Source organism: Dunckerocampus dactyliophorus, chromosome 1 (assembly GCF_027744805.1).
Source record: "Dunckerocampus dactyliophorus isolate RoL2022-P2 chromosome 1, RoL_Ddac_1.1, whole genome shotgun sequence".
Taxonomy (NCBI): Eukaryota; Metazoa; Chordata; class Actinopteri; order Syngnathiformes; family Syngnathidae; genus Dunckerocampus; species Dunckerocampus dactyliophorus.
In genome coordinates, this window is record NC_072819.1 from 3,390,827 (window position 1) to 3,409,598 (window position 18,772).

At 35.9% G+C, this 18,772-nt stretch overlaps 1 protein-coding gene across 3 annotated transcripts; it reads left to right on the forward strand.

Annotated features, from left to right (window-relative positions):
* Positions 1-807: 807 nt before the first annotated feature.
* acp2 (acid phosphatase 2, lysosomal) lies at positions 808-18,342 on the forward strand. Of its 3 annotated transcripts, none has more exons than XM_054767246.1 (13): positions 808-1,091; positions 5,698-5,793; positions 6,935-7,021; positions 9,727-9,787; positions 9,932-10,023; positions 10,101-10,199; positions 11,648-11,737; positions 11,875-11,958; positions 12,026-12,074; positions 14,256-14,344; positions 14,468-14,574; positions 15,927-16,102; positions 18,182-18,342. In XM_054767246.1, exons 3-13 carry the CDS (start codon positions 6,941-6,943, stop codon positions 18,340-18,342), a joined length of 1,089 nt encoding a protein of 362 aa, XP_054623221.1. In that variant the 5' UTR covers positions 808-1,091; positions 5,698-5,793; positions 6,935-6,940. The 3 variants fall into 3 exon arrangements, with proteins under 3 accessions (XP_054623221.1, XP_054623202.1, XP_054623211.1); XM_054767227.1 differs by having other exon boundaries at positions 808-1,047; XM_054767236.1 differs by lacking the exon at positions 18,182-18,342 and adding an exon at positions 17,547-17,790 and having other exon boundaries at positions 808-1,047.
* Positions 18,343-18,772: the final 430 nt, after the last annotated feature.

The window sequence follows — 18,772 nt, forward strand, 5'->3', positions numbered from 1 at the left end:
AAGAAGTTGTAAATTTACGAGAATAAAGTTGTGAATTTACAAGTAAAAAAAGCCATACATTTGCAAGAAAAAAAAATCCTAATTTCTTACAATAAAGTTGAAAATTCATGACAAAAAAGTAGTAAATTCACACAAAAATGTTTTACCATTATGAGAATAAATTTGTAAATTTACGAGAAAAATTTTGTAATATTACGCAAATAAGGTTGAAAATTTACAAGAAAAAAGTAGTAAATTTAGAGGAAAAAAGTCGTAATATTACAAGAATAAATTCGTAAACTTACGAGAAAAAAGTAGTACATTTACAAGAATAAAGTTGACAATTTAAGAGAAAAAAGTCATAAAGAAAAAAGTCATAATATTAATATTTTGACTTTATTCCCATAATATTATAACTTTTCCCCAACCTAATTTTCCAAAAATGACAACTTTATTTAGTCTTTGTTTGCTTCTCATAATATTACAACATTTTTTCTTTTTTTCTTTATTCTCTTGAAATTGAAACTTTTTTCTCATTAAAATACGACTTTTTTCCTCTTCATTTTTGTTTTACTTTATTCTTGTAAAATTACTGCTGGTTTTTCCCTTTTTGTTATTGTTTTTGTAAATGCTTTTGTTAAATTATATTTTTTAGAATGTACATTAACAATGTCCACGTTAAGCTTTTTGTTACCTAGTATTAATCGTAAAAAATGATAAATGAAAAGTATCATAAACTGGGCTTCGTTTGTCACAAATCAATTGCATGTCGCTTGGACGCCTGCCGGGGGCAGCAGTGAGCCACAATGCGTAGACGTGTGGTGGAAATTGCAAGCGTAGACGAAGAAGAAAATCGGAATGGACCACTATTGTGCGTGTGTTTTATCTGTGTAGTAAAGCGTCACATTGTGTAACTAAATAGCGCGTCGTGTCTTGTGACACACGGTCACGAAGACGGTCTGGACGGACTCTGAAATGTTCCCTGGATTGGTTTTGTTTCTGTCGGCGATGTGCTCGCTGCTCGGCGCAGACAGCGCAGCCGGGAAAAAGCTGCACTATGTAACCGTGGTGAGTGTTTATCTGGGTGAAAAAAGCTGGACCATGCAACCGTGGTGAGTGTTTTAGTCACTCTGGGTATGTTGACAGTGACTGGACTGAAAATGCACGCGGTCGAGCAAGCAATACACGTGTTATTACTCTCTAAGGCTAGCATACAGTACCTCTCAAAAGTGAGTACACCCCTCACGGAATACATACAGTATAAAGTAATCAGTTTACAGCTTGCCTAACCGCATGGACTTTTATTGCCAAATTGGGCAAAATAGCAGGAAACGCTTCTTTAACGTCACGTGCATGCTGGTACAGCTTTCACGACCCGTGCTAAACTATGCAACTTCTTTTATTTCATCATAAAAGTCTTTATCCCATTTCAAAGTGGCATGCATGAACTTGTTAGGGCAGGCAGGTGGCGCCACTGTGAATAAGGTGTCATTGCAAAGATTATAATATAACATTAAAGCAGTCGTATCCAAAAAAACCCTGTCTACCTGTCTACCTCGTAATAATATGAGAAACAAACAAAACAACCACTAAAGTTGTCATTTTGGTAAAAGATTAGGTGATCATGTTATGGAAATAACGGCAAAATATTACAAGAAGAAAATGTAGAAGAAGAAAGTTGAAATACTGTAGTTGGGGCGGAAAAAAACGAGCAGAAATGTAAAAAAACAGTTGTAATTTTACAAGGATAAAGTCAAAATATTAAAAGAAAAAAGTCGTACTCTAAGGAAAAATAGTCGCAATTTTATGACAATAAACTTGTAATATTATGACGGGAAAACTGTGACATTTTAGTAGCATAAAGTTGAAATATTAAAGAAAAAAGATGTCATTTGTTGAAGTCGTAATATTATGAGAAACAAAACAAAATAAAGTTGTAACTTGTAGAAAATTAGATTGGAATAAAAGTTATAATATTATGGGAAAAGAGTACTGTAGGTCGTAAGTGTAATTTTAAGAGAATATAGTCAAAATATTAAGAGAAAAAAGTTGTATTATAGCGGGAAAACAAGTCGGAATTTTGCATAATATTAGAGACAACATGTTTTTTTTGGTATTATTAGGGGAAAAAAAAACAAAAGTTGTAATTTTTGGAAAATTAGGTCAGGGGAAAAGTTTCTAATATTGTAGGAATAAAGTCGCCACACCTTTAAAAATGACTTTTTAAAAAAAAGTCTAGCTAGCTGGTTTTTGTCCCACGGGTGAGCTACGATCACCATCACAACTTACTTTTTGAAAGTGTCGCTTAACAATCTTGCTGTCCTGTTATTATAATAGTTACGGCTTGTCTTCAAAACACTAGTTGTGTGTGAAAGTTGTGCAACGGAAACACGTCGCGTGTACGGCTTTAGGCAGTGATGCTATCACAGGGGTCTCCAACTGGGCGCTGACCAGCTGGTGCGCTAGTAAGAGTTGTGTTCAAACGTGACACCTTTAGTCAATGACAAATGAGCACACTGGGTGGAGATGTGCTTTGTAAATAAAGTACAATTTAAATGTTGGCAGTGCTCTCAACTCGCAACTTTGCATTTTAGTTATGCAGTGTTCTCGGTTCATGTTCTGCTAGTTGGAGAAAAAGGTCAAACGAGTTAATACATGAATAAGTCAAAAAATTGCTACTTGCCATTAAAAAAAAATTAAAAAGTGATTAAAACAAGGCTGACGCAGCAGCGGCACGACACAGCCTTCCCATGCAGCCCACCACCACAGCTTCAAAAACCCCGAGGGAACACTGAGATATTGAAGAAGAAAGTATTTGGGGGGAAAAAACAGCAAAATTGGGTAAAAAGAGTGAAGTTGATAGGAATAATATGTTTTTTCAGCTATATGACAAAGCTGTGATGCAGCCCTTTTCTTGAAATATGTACAATGTAGTATCACTTCTTAGCATTGTGGACACCCCCGTCTCAAGAGTGTCCATTAGTGTCTTTATCTTCCTGTTTGTTTTTTTAATGACTCTCTTTTCTTCACAAGTGAAGTTTGAATGGAGTCAGTCCTGCATTACAGGCCTTACTTGTTTTACCTTTCACTCGTACTCAACCCCTTCCTTCTCTCTTCCATTGCCACTGTTCACTCACAACAGAATCCACCTTTAATCCTGAAATGTGCCTCACACACTTACTCAACATATTTCTACTATAAACCACGGGTGTCCAAAACCTTTTATATGTTATGATATACTGTATCTGTTTCAAGAAAAAAAGTGCATCTCAGCTTTGTCATATAGCTGAAAAATAATTTTTTCCCCCACATTTTTGCTTTATTTTATTTCAGTTTTTAACATTTTTCAAATATTTCAACTTTCCTCTTAAATAATCTTCATAAGTTTTCTTTTCGGAATATTTTGACTTTATTCCCATAATATTAGAACTTCTTCCCCAAAGAAATTTTCCAGAAATGATGGTTTTGTTTGTTTCTCGTAATATTAGCACTTAAAAAACATTCATATTTTTTCTTAATATTTCAACTGAAAAACTTAACTAAAATCATATTATTTTTCCTCGTAATATTACGAGTTTATTATTGTCGTGAAATTGCAGCTTTTTTTCTCTGAATATTTTGACTTCATTCTCATACAATTACAGCTGTTTTTTTTCTTTTTAATTTTCCGACTGTTTCAGCTTCTTTCTTGTAAATACATTATGGAACTTTGTTTTTAGTCCCATAATAGTTTGACATTATTGCCATAATATTATATGTTTTTTTTTCCTCCAACCTTAATTTTACAAAAATATGACAACTTGTTTTTGTTTTCTTTGTTTCTCATATTATTTGGTTTTAAAAATATAAAAAAAATTCTTTAATATTTCAACTCCATGCTACCAAAATTTGCGTGAACGCCCGTCAGGGCTAACTCCTCCTTCATATTTCACCCGATTCACACCATTCATGCATCAAATAGTTCTGCACAATTAAGGGTGTCTATTTTTCACATTTCAAGTTTTCAAATTTTTCCCAAAATTCCCATTTTTTACAGAAATGTGTAATTTTTTTTCCTTTTATTATTTCTTTTTTTTCCCCCTTATTTTATTTTTTCCACCACCGCATTACGCTTGGGCATTCACACGCAATGTCTTCAGACATTGCTATCATCTAGTTTTTCCCTATAATATGCAAATATTCCTGTTTTTTTATTTATAAAATTTTCCAACTATTTCAACATTTGTCTTGTAAATTTTCCAATCATTTTCCAAAAATGACAACTTCATTTTGTACTGTTTGTTTCTCATAATATTTGGACTTTTCTTTAATATTTCAACTCTCTGCTACTGAAATGACATTATTTTTCGATGGTATTCTTGTAAAATTAGGATTTTTTTTCCCTTGTTAAATTACAAACCAAATTCTTTGTATTTTGACTTTTTTTTCATACAATTACTGCAGATTTTTCCTCTTATTTTTTTAGTTTTCTTTGTGCCACAGGCCAGTAACAAAACAGCCGTGTGCCGCACTTTGGATCCCGCTAATGTGCCCTAATACAATCAAGGTCACGCTTGAACGCGGCGTGAAGGAAACACATTAGATTAGAAGTGGCATAACCGACGCTTTCATTGCAAATTGCGTATTTATAACCCAAAGAAATCAGGGTCGGCAGATATGATGAGGTGTTGCGATTGACAAGTTGTTTGTGTGCTCAGCATGCTCGTCATGCTGGTGTTTATCTTTTCTGCTTCAAGGTTCACAGAGTGTGCTGTTTTTTTGTTTTTCTTTGGCAGGCATAGAATGTGTCGAGGATGTGACAATTGAAATAGTTAAGGAGCCATCGGTCATTTCACACACGAACACCACAGCAGCAATCCAGACAACATGCAGCTTACTCTACGTCCCCATGGAAATATTTACAACTTGGGTGTCCAACAAGAAAAAGTACACCGAAAACCCCCAACAAAAATGGAAAAATCAGCAATCATTTTACAAGAATAAAGTCAAAATATTAAGAGAAAAAAGTTGTAATCTAATGAGAACGTTTTACATCACAATATTATGAGGAACAATAATGTCATTTTATTAGGATAGAGTTGAAATATTAAGAAAAGAAGTTTTTTTTCAAGTTGTAATATGAGACGGAAGTTGAAATAGATTGAAATTAAAGAAAACAGCAAAAATGGGGGAGGGGGGGCACATAGACTTTTATGAGAATAAAGTCAAAATATTAGGAGAAAAAAAACAGCAAAAATGGGAAGAAACACATGCAATTTTATGAGAATAAATCCAAATTAATGAGAGAAAAAAAACATCAAAAATGGGGAAAAACACATGCAATTTTATGAGAACAAAGTCAAAATATTAAGAGAAAAAAGTTGTTCTAAGAAGAAAAAAGTCTCAATCTTACAAGAATAAACTTGAAATATTGTGAAGAAAAATGTCATTCTAGTAGCATAGAGCATAAATATTAAAGAAAAAAAGTTTTTTTTTAGAAGTTGTAACATGATGAAGAACAAACAAAACTAAGAACGGAAAATGGAAAATGATGTTGGCTAAAAAGTTCTAATGTGATGGGAATAGAGTCATGCTATTGTGGCAATAAAGTCATAATTATGAGAAGAACATTTACAAGAAGGAATTTGAAATAGTTGAGGGGAAGCAGAACTGGAAAAAACACATGCCAACGCATTCTTGTCAATCTTGAGTAACCAAACTGGCTTTTGTTTCCTGTAGTTGTTTCGCCATGGCGACAGATCACCAGTCAAGGCCTACCCCACTGACCCGTACCAAGAGAACGCCTGGCCTCAAGGCTTTGGCCAGCTGTCACAGGTACTAATCCTAACCCTAACCCTAACCCTTAACCCTTAACCCTTAACCCTTAACCCGAGCTCTAGCCTTCAACCTAAACTTTCTGGATTGTTTTCCCTTATGCTGGACTCCTGCAGGCCATACCGTTCTCATTCTCACCCCCCTTCCCCTTCGAAAGGACCTTATATCCATGCGCATGTTATGAAAAATAGTCACCAGTCCAGCTCTGTCAGTTATTTTGTCTTTTTTGGAAACTACTGCAGGTTTGCCATAAAAACAAAAGAATGAGGCTTGAATCATTTTGACTACAGATGTACTTACAAGTACAAGAAATTTGTCAAATGCCTTATTAGCTCAGGTTGTAAAAATATTAACTAGAAAACAAAAAAAAGAGAGAAAAAAGGAATAATCTGAAGTAATTTTCCAAAAAAGTTTTTAAAAAATTTAAGAAGGAATAGTCGCAAGGATAAACTGGTAATACTATAAGGGAAGGTAATGAATGCCATTTTAGTTGAATAGAGTTGAAATATTCAACAAACGTGTCATTTTTTTAAGTTGTAATATTATGAGAAAAAAAAAAAAAATGGAAATTTTGAAAAATTAGGTTGGGGGAAAAAGTTAAATATTATTCAAATAAAGTCATAATATGAGAAGAAAATTTAAAAGCAGAAAGTTGGAATAGTTTGGAAAAAAAACAGCTGTAATTTTACAAGAACAAATTAAAAATATGAAGAGAAACTGTGTCATTTTAGCAGTGTGGAGTTGAAATATTCAAGAAGTTTTTATTTTTTTAAGTCAAAACATTACCAGAAACAAAGAAAACAATCAAGTTGTAATTTTGGGAAAATTAGCTTGGGAAGAAAATCAAAATATGTGTTATGGGAATAAAGTTGTAATTACGAGGAAAAAAAATTACAAGAAAGAAATTTAAATAGTTGGAAAATTAAATAAACCCCAACAACAACAGAGATGGAAAAAACAACAGTCATTTTACCAGAATAAAGTACAAATATTAAGAGAAAAAAGTTGTATTCTAACGAGAAAAGAAGTTAACGATTTTACGTGAATAAACGTTTTGGAAAATTAGGTTGGGGGGGAAAGTTACCCTAAGTAAAACGTAAATAAGTCATCCGTTGTCGTGTGTGTGCGTGTGTGTTCCCAGGAAGGGATGCGTCAGCACTTGGAGCTGGGACAGTTTTTAAGGAAGCGTTACCAAGGCTTTCTCAATGACAGCTATGTCCGACACGAGGTAAGTGCCTGATGTCACATGACCTCCCACATCATCTGTGTGGGATTCTCGCTGCTCATTTGGAGGATGGGCCTCCTGCCACGTAGGTGCTGCACTCTTTCCCCTAGACCCGGGGCCTCATCTATAAAGCTGTGCGTAGAAATCTGACTAAAAGTCTCCACGCGCCGGAAACCCAAAATGTGCGTACGGACGAACATATTCATTTACGCAATTTGTGGCCGATAGATTCCACCTTGAGGAGAAATGCGCGTACGCAACTCCGCCTCGAGTGATGCCCTTTCCACGCCTCCGCTTGGCCATAGAAGGTGAATTTCAAAGTAACTTGTGAACGTGGCAAGAGCCTCGATTGCATGGGAATCACGGCTGGCGGCAAGACAGCGAGGATGAGGAAAAAGTGCCATATTTTGAAGCATAACCAATAAAAAGCTTTAGCAAGTCCGCTGCCATTTTTCCATTTTTAGTGAGCAGGTTTGTACATTTTTCCTAATTGATAGCACATTTTAGATGAATAAAAGCTGAGCAAAATCTGTTTGATTTAAAGGTGGATGCAAAGACTCAAAACGGGGATGAAGTTATGCCACAAATTAATTGCTGTAATTTAAAAAATGTAAAAAATATTGAACTTAATGATGACCATAACACCATCAAACTATTAGGTATATTATACCTGGGTTCGATTCTCCCTTGGGCATTTCTTTGTGGAGGGTTTTCTCCGGGTACTCCGGTTTCCTCCCACATGCAGGCTAGGTTAATTGGTGACTCTAAATTGTCCATAGGTGTGAATGTGAATGGTTGTTTGTCTATATGTGCCCTGGCGACCAGTCCAGAGTGTACCCCGCCTGTCGCGGCTCCAGCATGCCCCCGCGACCCTAAAGAGGAGAAGCGGTATAGAAAATGGATGGATGGATGGATGGATACCCTAAATTCCAATGTATAAGCCGCTAGTTTTTTTCTTAAACTTTGAACCCTGCGGCTAATTGATGGCTAAATTCTAATCTCCTTTACTTCAGAACTACTACTAGTTGTTTAAATACTGTGCCGCTCGCGAGTCAGTGAGGAAACGGTAGCTCTTTCTTTGGCAGGAGCCAATCACGAGCTATCAGTGGACTCACAACGACCTTGTCAAGCCATTGGAAATTGCAGGAGGTCATTATATGTAACAGTTTGACAGCAGTCTGACTGATTGTCGTCTTACAAAGGACACTAAACTCATCACACAGCAACGTAACCCTCAATAGGGATACCTGATAAATATGCAAACATGTACCAAACTCTTGGGGGCGCTGCAATGACGTCAGTGCTCTGGGCTCCTCTGGCTCTATCTGGTGGACAGAGACAGCATTGCAGCGCCATCCGCCATTTTCTATCCCGCTTGTCCTCCAATGGCTCCTGTCAAATAAAGAGCTGCCAGTATGCCACTCTATGATGAGGACACGTGCAGCTCACACACCGGTGCGGCTTATACACTAGAATTTATGGTAATTATTTTATGAGGAGTTAATGTTGTAGCACAACCACAGTAACGGACGTCTCTCTTAGAGCAGTTTTAACCCATAAAAACGGCCACAAGGTGGCAGAAGTGCATTGGATATGGTAATGGTTTAATTGTATTTGAACATGCATACAAGTTACAGTGGAATACGTCACATAATACAATTCAGAGTTCCACATGTCCAAAAGGAGTAGGAAGAAGCACGGAGTACGCAACTTTTTCGCCTCGTTTTGTGCACACACGAGCTTTACAGATGAGACCCCTGGACCGGATCGTCCACAAACCCTTTTCCCCCCTAGATGAGGGCCACATAGTGAAAAATGAAAGGATGCAACTTTGCCACTTTGATATTTAGTAAAATATGCTATGAAGTTATAAAAATTGCATCTGAGCTTTGTCATATAGCTGAAAAACCAGATTATTCATATCTACTTCACTCTTTGAGCTATTCTGACTCATTTTTGCTGTTTTTTTCTCCAAATACTTGAACTTCCTCAGGTAAATTTTCTTCTCGTAATATTACAATTTTTTCCCCCCAGTAATATTTTGAGAAATGCACAAAACAAAGTTGTCATTTTTGCAAAATGAGGCGGGGGGGAAAAAGTCAAAATATGATGGGAATGAAGTCATAATATTATGAAAAGAAAATATAAAACATTTATTTGAAATATTTGGGCTTTATTTCCATCACATTTTGACTTTGTTATTTTTACTTTTTCCCCCTCATGTTATGCCCTTATTCGCCTAATATTCAACATCCTCATAAAATTACTGGGTTTTTTTTCTATATTCCTTTTTTTAATAATTTTTTAAAAGTTGTAATATTATGAGAAACAAAACAACACAAAGTTGTCATTTTTGGAAAATGAGGTTGGGGTAAAAGTCCAAAACATGATGGGAATAAAGTCAAAATATTATGACAAAGATTATTAATGAAGAAAGTTGAAATATTTTGGGGGGAAAACGGCAACAGCAAAAAATTTGCTAGCAATAACAAGACCTTTTCGCCTGTGTGACAACTAATAAATCAAATAATAAATATCAAAGTGGCAAAGTAGTTGTTTTTGTGTAATAATAATAATAATAATAATAATAATTATAATAATTGATGGGAGTGTGTTCCTGATGATAAGCAGGAAGATGGCCGTGTGAAATGTGTTGGTAGTCTGAAGAAAAATGGCATTTTCAGCCGCAGTTTTTTGTGCGTTTTCAGATCTCGGTGCGCAGCACGGACTACGATCGCACCCTGATGAGCGCCGAGGCCAACCTTGCAGGTGATGCCGCCCGTTTGCTCCTCCCCCCTGCTTGTCGTGTAGCTTCATCTCCCGCATTGACATGGCACAAGTAATGCGTGGGAAAATGGAAAAATATGAAGGTGTCCTTTTTTTGGGGGGCGCGTGGGGGGCGCCGTCCTGCAGGGCTCTACCCTCCGAGCGACGAGCAGCTCTTCTCCTCAAACATAAAGTGGCAGCCCATTCCTGTGCACACCGTGCCAAAAAGTGAAGAGAGGGTATGCACGTGGATATCGTGGCACTCCAGCAGTGGAACGCATCAGTCAACGTGTGTTTTTTTCTTTGTTTTCTGCAGCTGCTGTCCTTTCCCCTCGAGGATTGCCCACGCTACAAGGAGCTCATGAACGAGACGGAACACACTGACGAATTTCTGAACGTAACAGCGGCTAACAAGGTATGCTGACAAGCCGTGTAAATTAAAACAAAAACAAAATAAAACAACAGCAAAATGGGAAAAAAAGAGCGGTCATTTGGTGGCTTGTGCCATTTTTTTATTGGCCCTCAGAACATTCTAAAAAAAAACTAAAAATGTTTATGAAATACAAAAAAATGAAGAAAACGAAATGAAATAGCAAAAATGAGCAGTAATTTGGTGGCCCCTCACATTTTTTAATTGACCCTCAACACATTTTTTTTTTTTTTAAACAAGCCAACAAAATGAAACAACAGCAAAATGGGGAATAACGAGCAGGAATTTGGGGAAAAACTATTCATTTTAGAAGAAAAATACTTGTTTTTAAAGTCACAATGTTATGAGAAACAAGCAAAACAGGATCAAGTTGCAGTTTTCAGAAATATATTTATCGTTTTGTGAAAATTAGGGTGGGGGGGTTATAATGGGATTCGAATAAAGTCTAAATATTGTGGGAATAAAGTCATAATAGTATTGGCTAAAAATAATATTATGGAGTAAGTCATAATATTGTGGGAATAAAGTCACAATATTATGGAAATAAATTCAAAATATTATGGACATTTTCTAACATTTCAAAAACTTTATTTTGTTTCTCCTATTACAAGGTCTTTTTTTCTTCAATATTTCAAGTCTATGATGCGAAAATGACATTATTTTTCCTGATGACATTATTTTTCCTTAGGATATTACCAGTTTATTCTCGTAAAATTGCCACTATTTAAATTCTTCACTTTAATTCTAGTCAAATTTTATTTTTACATTCTTTTTTACTCAGTTTTCTTTTTATAATGACAATTTTTTCCCCTTATTTTTCCCACTTTTTCCCCAAACTAATTTTCCAAAAACTTTGTTTTGTTTCTCATATTACTTTTTAAAAAAACTTGAATATTTAAACTGTCCTCGACTAAAATGTTATTATTTTTCCTCATAACATTACTAGTTTTTCTTGTAAAATTGCAGCTTCTTTCTCATTAGAATATGACTTTTTTTCTTTTAATATTTTGACTTTATTCTAAAAAAAAGTACATCTGTTGTTTTTCCCCATTTATGCTGGTTTTTGTTATGTTTTGTTTTTTTACTTTTTTTGACTACATTTTCTTCTCATAATGAAGTCATAATATGATGGAAATAAAGACATAATATTATTGGAAAAAACTAATATTATGGAAAAAAGTCATAATATTGTGGGCATAAAGTCACAATATTATGGAAATAAAGTCATGATGTTAGGAGAAGAAAAGATTATTGATGAAAAAGCTGAACTATTTGGAACATTTCTCAAAAAACAAAACAAACAAGAGCAGCAACAACGTGTGGTCCGGCGTGGTGTTGGTCGTGTTACTGGAAAGGGGGCGTGGACATAAACGGCTTCCGTGTGACGGCGTATGAATGATGGTTTTGTTATGATCTGTTTGTCTTCCCTCCAGGACATCATAGCGCTGGTGCAAAATAGAACGGGACTGAATAAGACAACCGTGGACACGGTGTGGGGGGTGTACGACACACTCTTCTGTGAGGTGACCACACACACACACACACACACACACACACACACACACTTACACACACATACTGAGAGAATGCTCCAAGTGCCAAGGCTTCTTAAATGCAGGAAGGCGCGCGCGTGTGTGTGTGTGTGTGTGTGTGTTGTTAGTCTCGTCATAACATGTCAGCTCCCGACTGGGTGACCCCGTCTGTCATGGAGAAGCTGCGGTTTCTCAAAGACTTTGGATTCCAGGTAAGAACAAGGACTCTTATTCCAGTAGTCGGAGGCCAGGCGCCGCTCATTTCATTTCCTTCCCCAGCTTGTGTTTGGCGTCTACAAGCAGCAGGAGAAGAGTCGGCTGCAGGGAGGTGTGTACACACGAGTCCTTACACCGCCTTTAACCATACCTTCATGAAATAACCTCCAAATGCTAAAAGAGACACCTGTGCTGTACTGTATGGTTATGGTTAGTCAAGGTAAGGCGTCCACTTCAATATACTAGATTTCAAGAAATAACTGCATCTCACAGTAAGTACTTTATTTATTTTTTTATTCCCATAATATTATAACTTTTTTACCCCAACCTTATTTTCCAAAAACTTTATTTTATTTTGTTTCTCCTATTACAAGGTCTTGTTTTCTTCAGTGTTTCAAGTGTGTGCTGCTAAAATGACATTATTTTTCCTTTCTGATATTACAAGTTTATTCTCGTAAAATTGCCACTGTTTTCTATTCATATTTAGACTTTACTTTTACTAAAATTACTGCTGTTTTCTTTTTCTTTTTACATTTTTTGACTCCATTTTCTTTTCATAATTACGCCTTTATTCCCATACTATAACTTTTTCCCCAAAGTAATTTTCCCAAAACTTTGTTTTGTTTGTTTCTTATATTACGTTAAAAACTGTTTTTTTTTTTCCTTGAATCTGCCAACTTCATGCTACTAAAATGACATTATTTTTCCTCATAACATTACTAGTTTTTCTTCAACTTTTTTCTCGTTAGAATAAGACTTTTTTCTTTGAATATTTTAACTTTATTCTCATAGAAGTACAGCTGTTTTTCCCATTTGTGCCGTTTTTTTTTTTTTTTTTTTTTTACTTTTTTGATTACATTTGGTTCTCATAATTACAACTTTTTTCCCATAAAATTATACGTTTTTCTCCAACCCAATTCTCAATTCTATAACTTTGTTTTGTTTGTTTCACATTTAAATTATCTTTTTTTTTTCTTAAAGGGATAGTTCGGATTTTTTGACATGAAGTTGTATGACATCCCCATCGGCACATAACAGAGGTTTACCCCCCCACCAAGTCCAGTTGTGGTCAGATTTCCGTAATGAAGAACGTCGTTCCGCTTAGTTGCTGGGAACAATTAAGCAAGGACTTTGGCTTCTCAAAACAATATGCGTTCAAAAGATGAATACATTTACATCACAACAATGCCTTCTCAAAAAATCTCACAAAACGCTTGCCGTTATATATTTGTCTCATTAGAATATGACTTTTTTATGTTCATATTTTGACTTCATTTTTGCAAAATTACAGCTGTATTTCCATTTCTGCTGGGTTTTTTTTTTTTTTTTTTTTTTTTTTTTTACATTTTCCAAATATTTCCACTTTTCTTTATGGAAATTTTCTTCCCATAATCTTGTGACTTTATCCCAATAATATTATGACTTTTTCTTTTACCAAAATGACAGCATTATTTTGTTTTTTCCTCATAATATTACAACTTTAAACAATGATGTCTTTTTTTCTTGAATATTAATGCTACGACTTTAAACAATAATGTCTTTTTTCATGAACATTTCAACTCTATGCTACCAAAATGACGTTATTTGTCTTCATAATATTATGTTTATTCTCAGAAAATTATGTATTTTTATAATGTATTGTAAAATTACTGCTGATTTTTCCATTTTTGCTGTTCTTGTTTTTTGTTTTTTTGGTGGCGCACTTTGTTGTGGTGCATGCAATGAAGAGTACCATAACGTATATAATAATAATAATAATAATATCGAGGAAAAGGCTTCTTGAGACGTCATCTGTACTTCTGTGTAGAAGGTGTCGGACGTTTCGCTCCTCATCCGAAGAGCTTCGTCAGCAAACTAATAAGTGCTGGTAGCTTAGGCCTTAAATACAGTAAGAGTGGGCGGAATTGGTGTGCCAACACCCTCCTCCTATTGGTTCGTTACACTAAGCCTGGGCGGAGCAGTGGTATAATCCTATCCTGTTATTCACACCTACGATAAAAGGGAAGTGTCGCTCCCTGAATTGGGTATGAACGACTCTGATACTGGCTTGTTAGCATCTATTGTTCTGGCTCGGCCCTGCCTTCACCTCATTTGCAAGACTAAGAGCTGTGGGTTTTGGTCTCAGTAACCTGCTGAACACAGGGTCCAAATTGAACCTCAAACCACCATTCCGATTCAATGATGGGTTCTGTTGTTTGACAAAAATAGCTTCCTTTACTCCTCTTTCAAACCAAACCAAATAATAATAATAATAATAATAATAATAATAATAATCCCACCTGTGTTTTTTCAGGGATGTTATTGGGTGAAATAGTGAAGAATCTTTCCAGTGCAGCCGTTTCTACGGACAAGCAGCGTCGGAAAATGATGATGCTCTCAGCGGTGAGAGAGCGTCCGTCTCTATTCCCTTCACCACAATATTTCAAACTGGCCTGTTCACGTGTGTATGTGTGTGCGTGTGTGTGTGCGTGTGTGTGTGTGTGTGCGTGTGCGCGCGCGCGTCAGCATGACACCACTGTGGCAGCCCTGCAGGCCAGCCTGAACGTCTTCAACGGCAAGCAGCCGCCGTACGCCTCCTGTCACATGATCGAGCTGTACGTGGAGGAAAATGGGTAAACAAAGCACACATGCAAAAAGATCTATTAATTCATTATTAATATACTGCTCAAAAAAATTAAAGGAACACTTGGAAAACACATCAGATCTAAACTGGACACTACGGACACAAACTACTGAGAATCATTTTGAGTTGCTACAATGACATTTTAGCAAAATGGACCAGTGTGCTGCATCATTTTTTCACTTTCATTTTTGGGGTGTCTTTGATTTCCCCCCTCTATAGGGTGATCATTTTCATTTCTATCAAATGATGTGGCATCATTTTGTTACTAATACATCACCCACTTATTATCAGGAAACATATTCAACATCATTTTTCCCCCAGTTTAGATCTGATGTGTTTTTGAAGTGTTCCTCTATTTTTTTTGAGCAGTGTATATATGATTTACCACTAATTATGTTATTCAAGGAAATTTGTATTGATATTTAAATGTTTTCTAAATTTTCTTTTTTTTTTTAGAAAGAAACAGAGAAAAAATTAAATTGTGATTTTTGGAAAATTAAGTTGGGGAAACAGTTACAGTATATATAATATTGTGGGAATAAAGTCATAATATTACGAGAAGAAACTTTACCAGAAGAAAGTTGAAATATTTGGAAAATTTAATAAATAAAACAGCTGTAATTTTATGAGAATAAAGTCAAAATATTTACAGAAAAAAGTTGGATTCCAACAGGAAAAAAGGGGCACTACTTTTGTAATGTAATGTAATGTCATTTCAGCATAGAGTTAAAAAATTAAAGAAAAAAATATATTGAAGTCAAAATAATATGAGAAAAAAAACAAAATAATTTTTTTGGAAAATTAGGTTGGGGAAAAGTTATAATTTATTATTTTGGGAACGAAGTCATATTACAAGAAAAAGATTAATAAGGAGAAAGTTGAAATATCTGGAAATAAAAAAAATAAAAAATAAATAAAACAGCTGTAATGTTATGAGAATAAAGTCAAAATATAAAGAAAAAAATTAATTACAAATATTATGAGGAAATATAATGTCATTTTATTCAAGTCAATTTTATTTAATTTTTATTCTTATTGTTTAATTTAAATTTAAATTTTTTTAATGTAATATTTTTTTAAAAAGTTGCAATTAAACGAGAATAAACTTATTTTATAATATGTACACACACACATATATATATATATATATATTATGGGGAAAATAATGTCATTTTATTCAACACAATAAAATTGTTATAATTTTTTTTACATGTTCATTCATTTTTCTGAAAGTTGTATTATGAGAAACAAACAAAACAGAATAAATGTGTAAACAAAGCACACACACACACACACACACACTAGTGCAATAACTGTGTGTGCGTGCATGTGTGCACCCAGGTCTGCGTCGGTGTCCATGTTTTACCGGAACGACAGCAAGGAGGATCCGTACGCTCTTGAGCTGCCGGGCTGCTCCATGGACTGCCCCCTAGAGGAGTTTGTGAAAATCACAAAGCTCTCCATTTCCGACGACAGAGCGCGAGAATGTCAGCTGCCTTCCAGCGGCAGCAATAAAGGTGACAAAAAAAGATATTTAGTATTTCATATTCATAGCACAACGTACAGTCCAATAAGTATTTGATCCCCTGCCAACCAACAAGCATGTGTCAGCCATTCTTCCTCAACCAGCTGCTCGTCCTCCTTCCTCACGCTCTTCCATGCCGTTCTGGTCTTGTGCACATCGACAAGCTAAGGTCTTAATATTACGAGAAGGAAATTTACAAGAACAAAGTTGAAATAGTTGGGGGAAGGAAAAGAAGCACAGAAATGGAAAAAAAAACGGGTCATTTTAGGAGAATAAAGTCAAAATATGAGAAGAGAGTTGAATTCTAACGAGGAAAACGGTTGCAATTTTATTTGAATTAAGTCAAAATATTACGGGAAAAATGTTGAATTCTAACGTAATACAGCATATCCATGCTGTGAGCATGCAGTCACAGGTACATTCATGATAACGTCATACTTATTTGTACGTATTTTGCTCATTTGAATCAATGTGTAGCTTTCCCTGCTACTCGTGGCCTGAGGCATTGTGAGCGAGTGTGTTGTGAAGCTAGTCACTAGCCGGTTAGTAGCTAGTCAGTGTGGTGTGGCGAGGTGTCACTATGCCAGTAATGTTGTTCTTGAGCTTGCTGGCTAGCGGCCGTCTTGAGTCCCTGCAGCATAAAAGTTGTGCAATGTGGTGTGAACAATGAGTAATAGAAGTGTATAGGTGACTATAGAGGTGTTAATTCATGTCTATAGTGTTCTAATAATGTTAAAAAGTGTGTTTGGAAGGTGGTAAACAGATTTATTATGACTAATATGTCTTATTTTCTCTTGTTATGTCTACCCTATAGAGTAATAAGAGTAAAAGTGACTATAGTGGTGTTATTTCATGTCTAGAGGGCTCTAATAATGTTTAAAAAAAATGTATTTAGAAGGTGGTAAACAGATTTATTATGCCTAATATGTCTTATTTTGTCTTATTATGTATACTATATCGGGTAATTGGAGTGTAAAGGTGACTATAATGGTGTTATTTCATGTCTAGAGGGCTCTAATAATGTTTAAAAAAGTGTATTTAGAAGGTGGTAAACAGATTTATTATGCCTAATATGTCTTATTTTGTCTTATTATGTATACTATATTGGGTAATTGGAGGGTAAAGGTGACTGTTGGGGTGTTATTTCATTTCTAGAGGGCTCTAATAATATTGAATATTGAAGTCAGGTTGTCTATACCCTAACTACCAAACTGTTCCATTCATTAATGTTGAGTCCTATGTGGCGGTTGGGTATGGAGCCAATTAAGCGCTACAAACAAGGGATGACTGTCGCTTCAAATCAAAGTGACTGCACCCTGTCTTTCAAGAGAATCACCTTAGCATACAGTATTTTACTAAATGGGGATGAAATACTACCTTGTTCCTGGGAACGAAAAGCCTAGAAAAAGGTGCTTAATGTTTCTTTCCGGCATTAGAGGTGATCATCACGCTGGTGGCATCGGGGTGTCTGCTGCTGCTCCTCGTCGTCGTCCTCTTCGTCTCCATTGTCCGCCACAGGGAGCCGTCGGGCAGCCGGGGGTACCGCCACGTTATCAACCAAGACGCGGGCGAGGAGTCCTGACAGGAGCGCGGCGGCGGGGTGGTCGTCGTCGGTCGCAGACGAAGCAGCTCCTCGTCGTGGGACCGCAGCGAAGAAGATGAAGTTTGACACACGTGGAGGTGTGAGGGAGCTTGCGGGTTTCCCCTTTTAGACTGAGAAGCTTTTAAAGACGAGGAGTGCGTGCTTCTTGTTTTGTTGTGATCCCGACCAAGTAGGTGTGGCCTGCTGAATGTTTTTTACTTAATGTTTCTTCTTTGCAAACATGTGTTGCCAAACCAAAGTGTTTGATTTCATCACTGGAATAGCAGGGACATGGGAAAAACCAGCGTCATTTTACAAGAATAAAGTCCAAATATTAAGAGTAACGAGAAATTGTCGTCATTTTAGGAAAATTTCAACAAAAAACAAACACACAAGAAATGGAAAAAACAGCTGAGTCATAAGATTGAAGAGTTTTATTGTCATATGTTCTGCTATGCAATGAAATTCTTGTTCTGTTCATTCTCCCAGAAAAAGAAAGATCAAGGACAGCAGACATCCACAACAGGCAGTCGCTACAGGAGTTTGAGTCCAGGACCACAAGGCTGGCAAACAGCTTTTACCCACAGGCCATCAGGCTTCTCAACGAAGCACTCACACACGCCGCACGCAACACACGCACACACCCATAGCATTTTATTATTTATTTATATATTGATTGATTTATTTGTATTAATGTCTCTTCTGTTGTTGTTGCTTAATTTATTGGTATTCATGTTTCTGATGTTTTTATTCATTTTCTTGTGTGTTTCTTAAGGAGTATATGTGTCAAGTGGTATCATGATCATCGTATTTAATCCTATTAGTGATGTCATCTGCTGTTAATGAACATTTTTTCTAACCATTCCAAAGCAGCAATGTAAAGTGAATGGAAATAGTCCACAGTTCCCATCCTAACCTTTATATCGTAGAAAATAACATCCATATCCACATGTGTTCTTGAACGTTGCCTGCTTGCATGAAGCAGCAGGATCCATCATGAAATTTACTGTACAGTTAATAAGCTCAGGAAAGAACATATTCACACATACTTGCGTCATACGATGTCAGTCATACCAACGA

What these genes read in the sequence shown, in the direction of transcription:
- acp2 (XM_054767227.1), top strand. Translation starts at nt 955, where the DNA reads ATGTTCCCTGGATTGGTTTTGTTTCTGTCGGCGATGTGCTCGCTGCTC. An exon ending in CGCCGAGGCCAACCTTGCAG is followed by an intron (nt 9,788 to 9,931) that starts GTGATGCCGCCC and finishes GCCGTCCTGCAG; the next exon opens with GGCTCTACCCTCCGAGCGAC. An exon ending in TTCCAGCGGCAGCAATAAAG is followed by an intron (nt 16,103 to 18,181) that starts GTGACAAAAAAA and finishes TCATTCTCCCAG; the next exon opens with AAAAAGAAAGATCAAGGACA.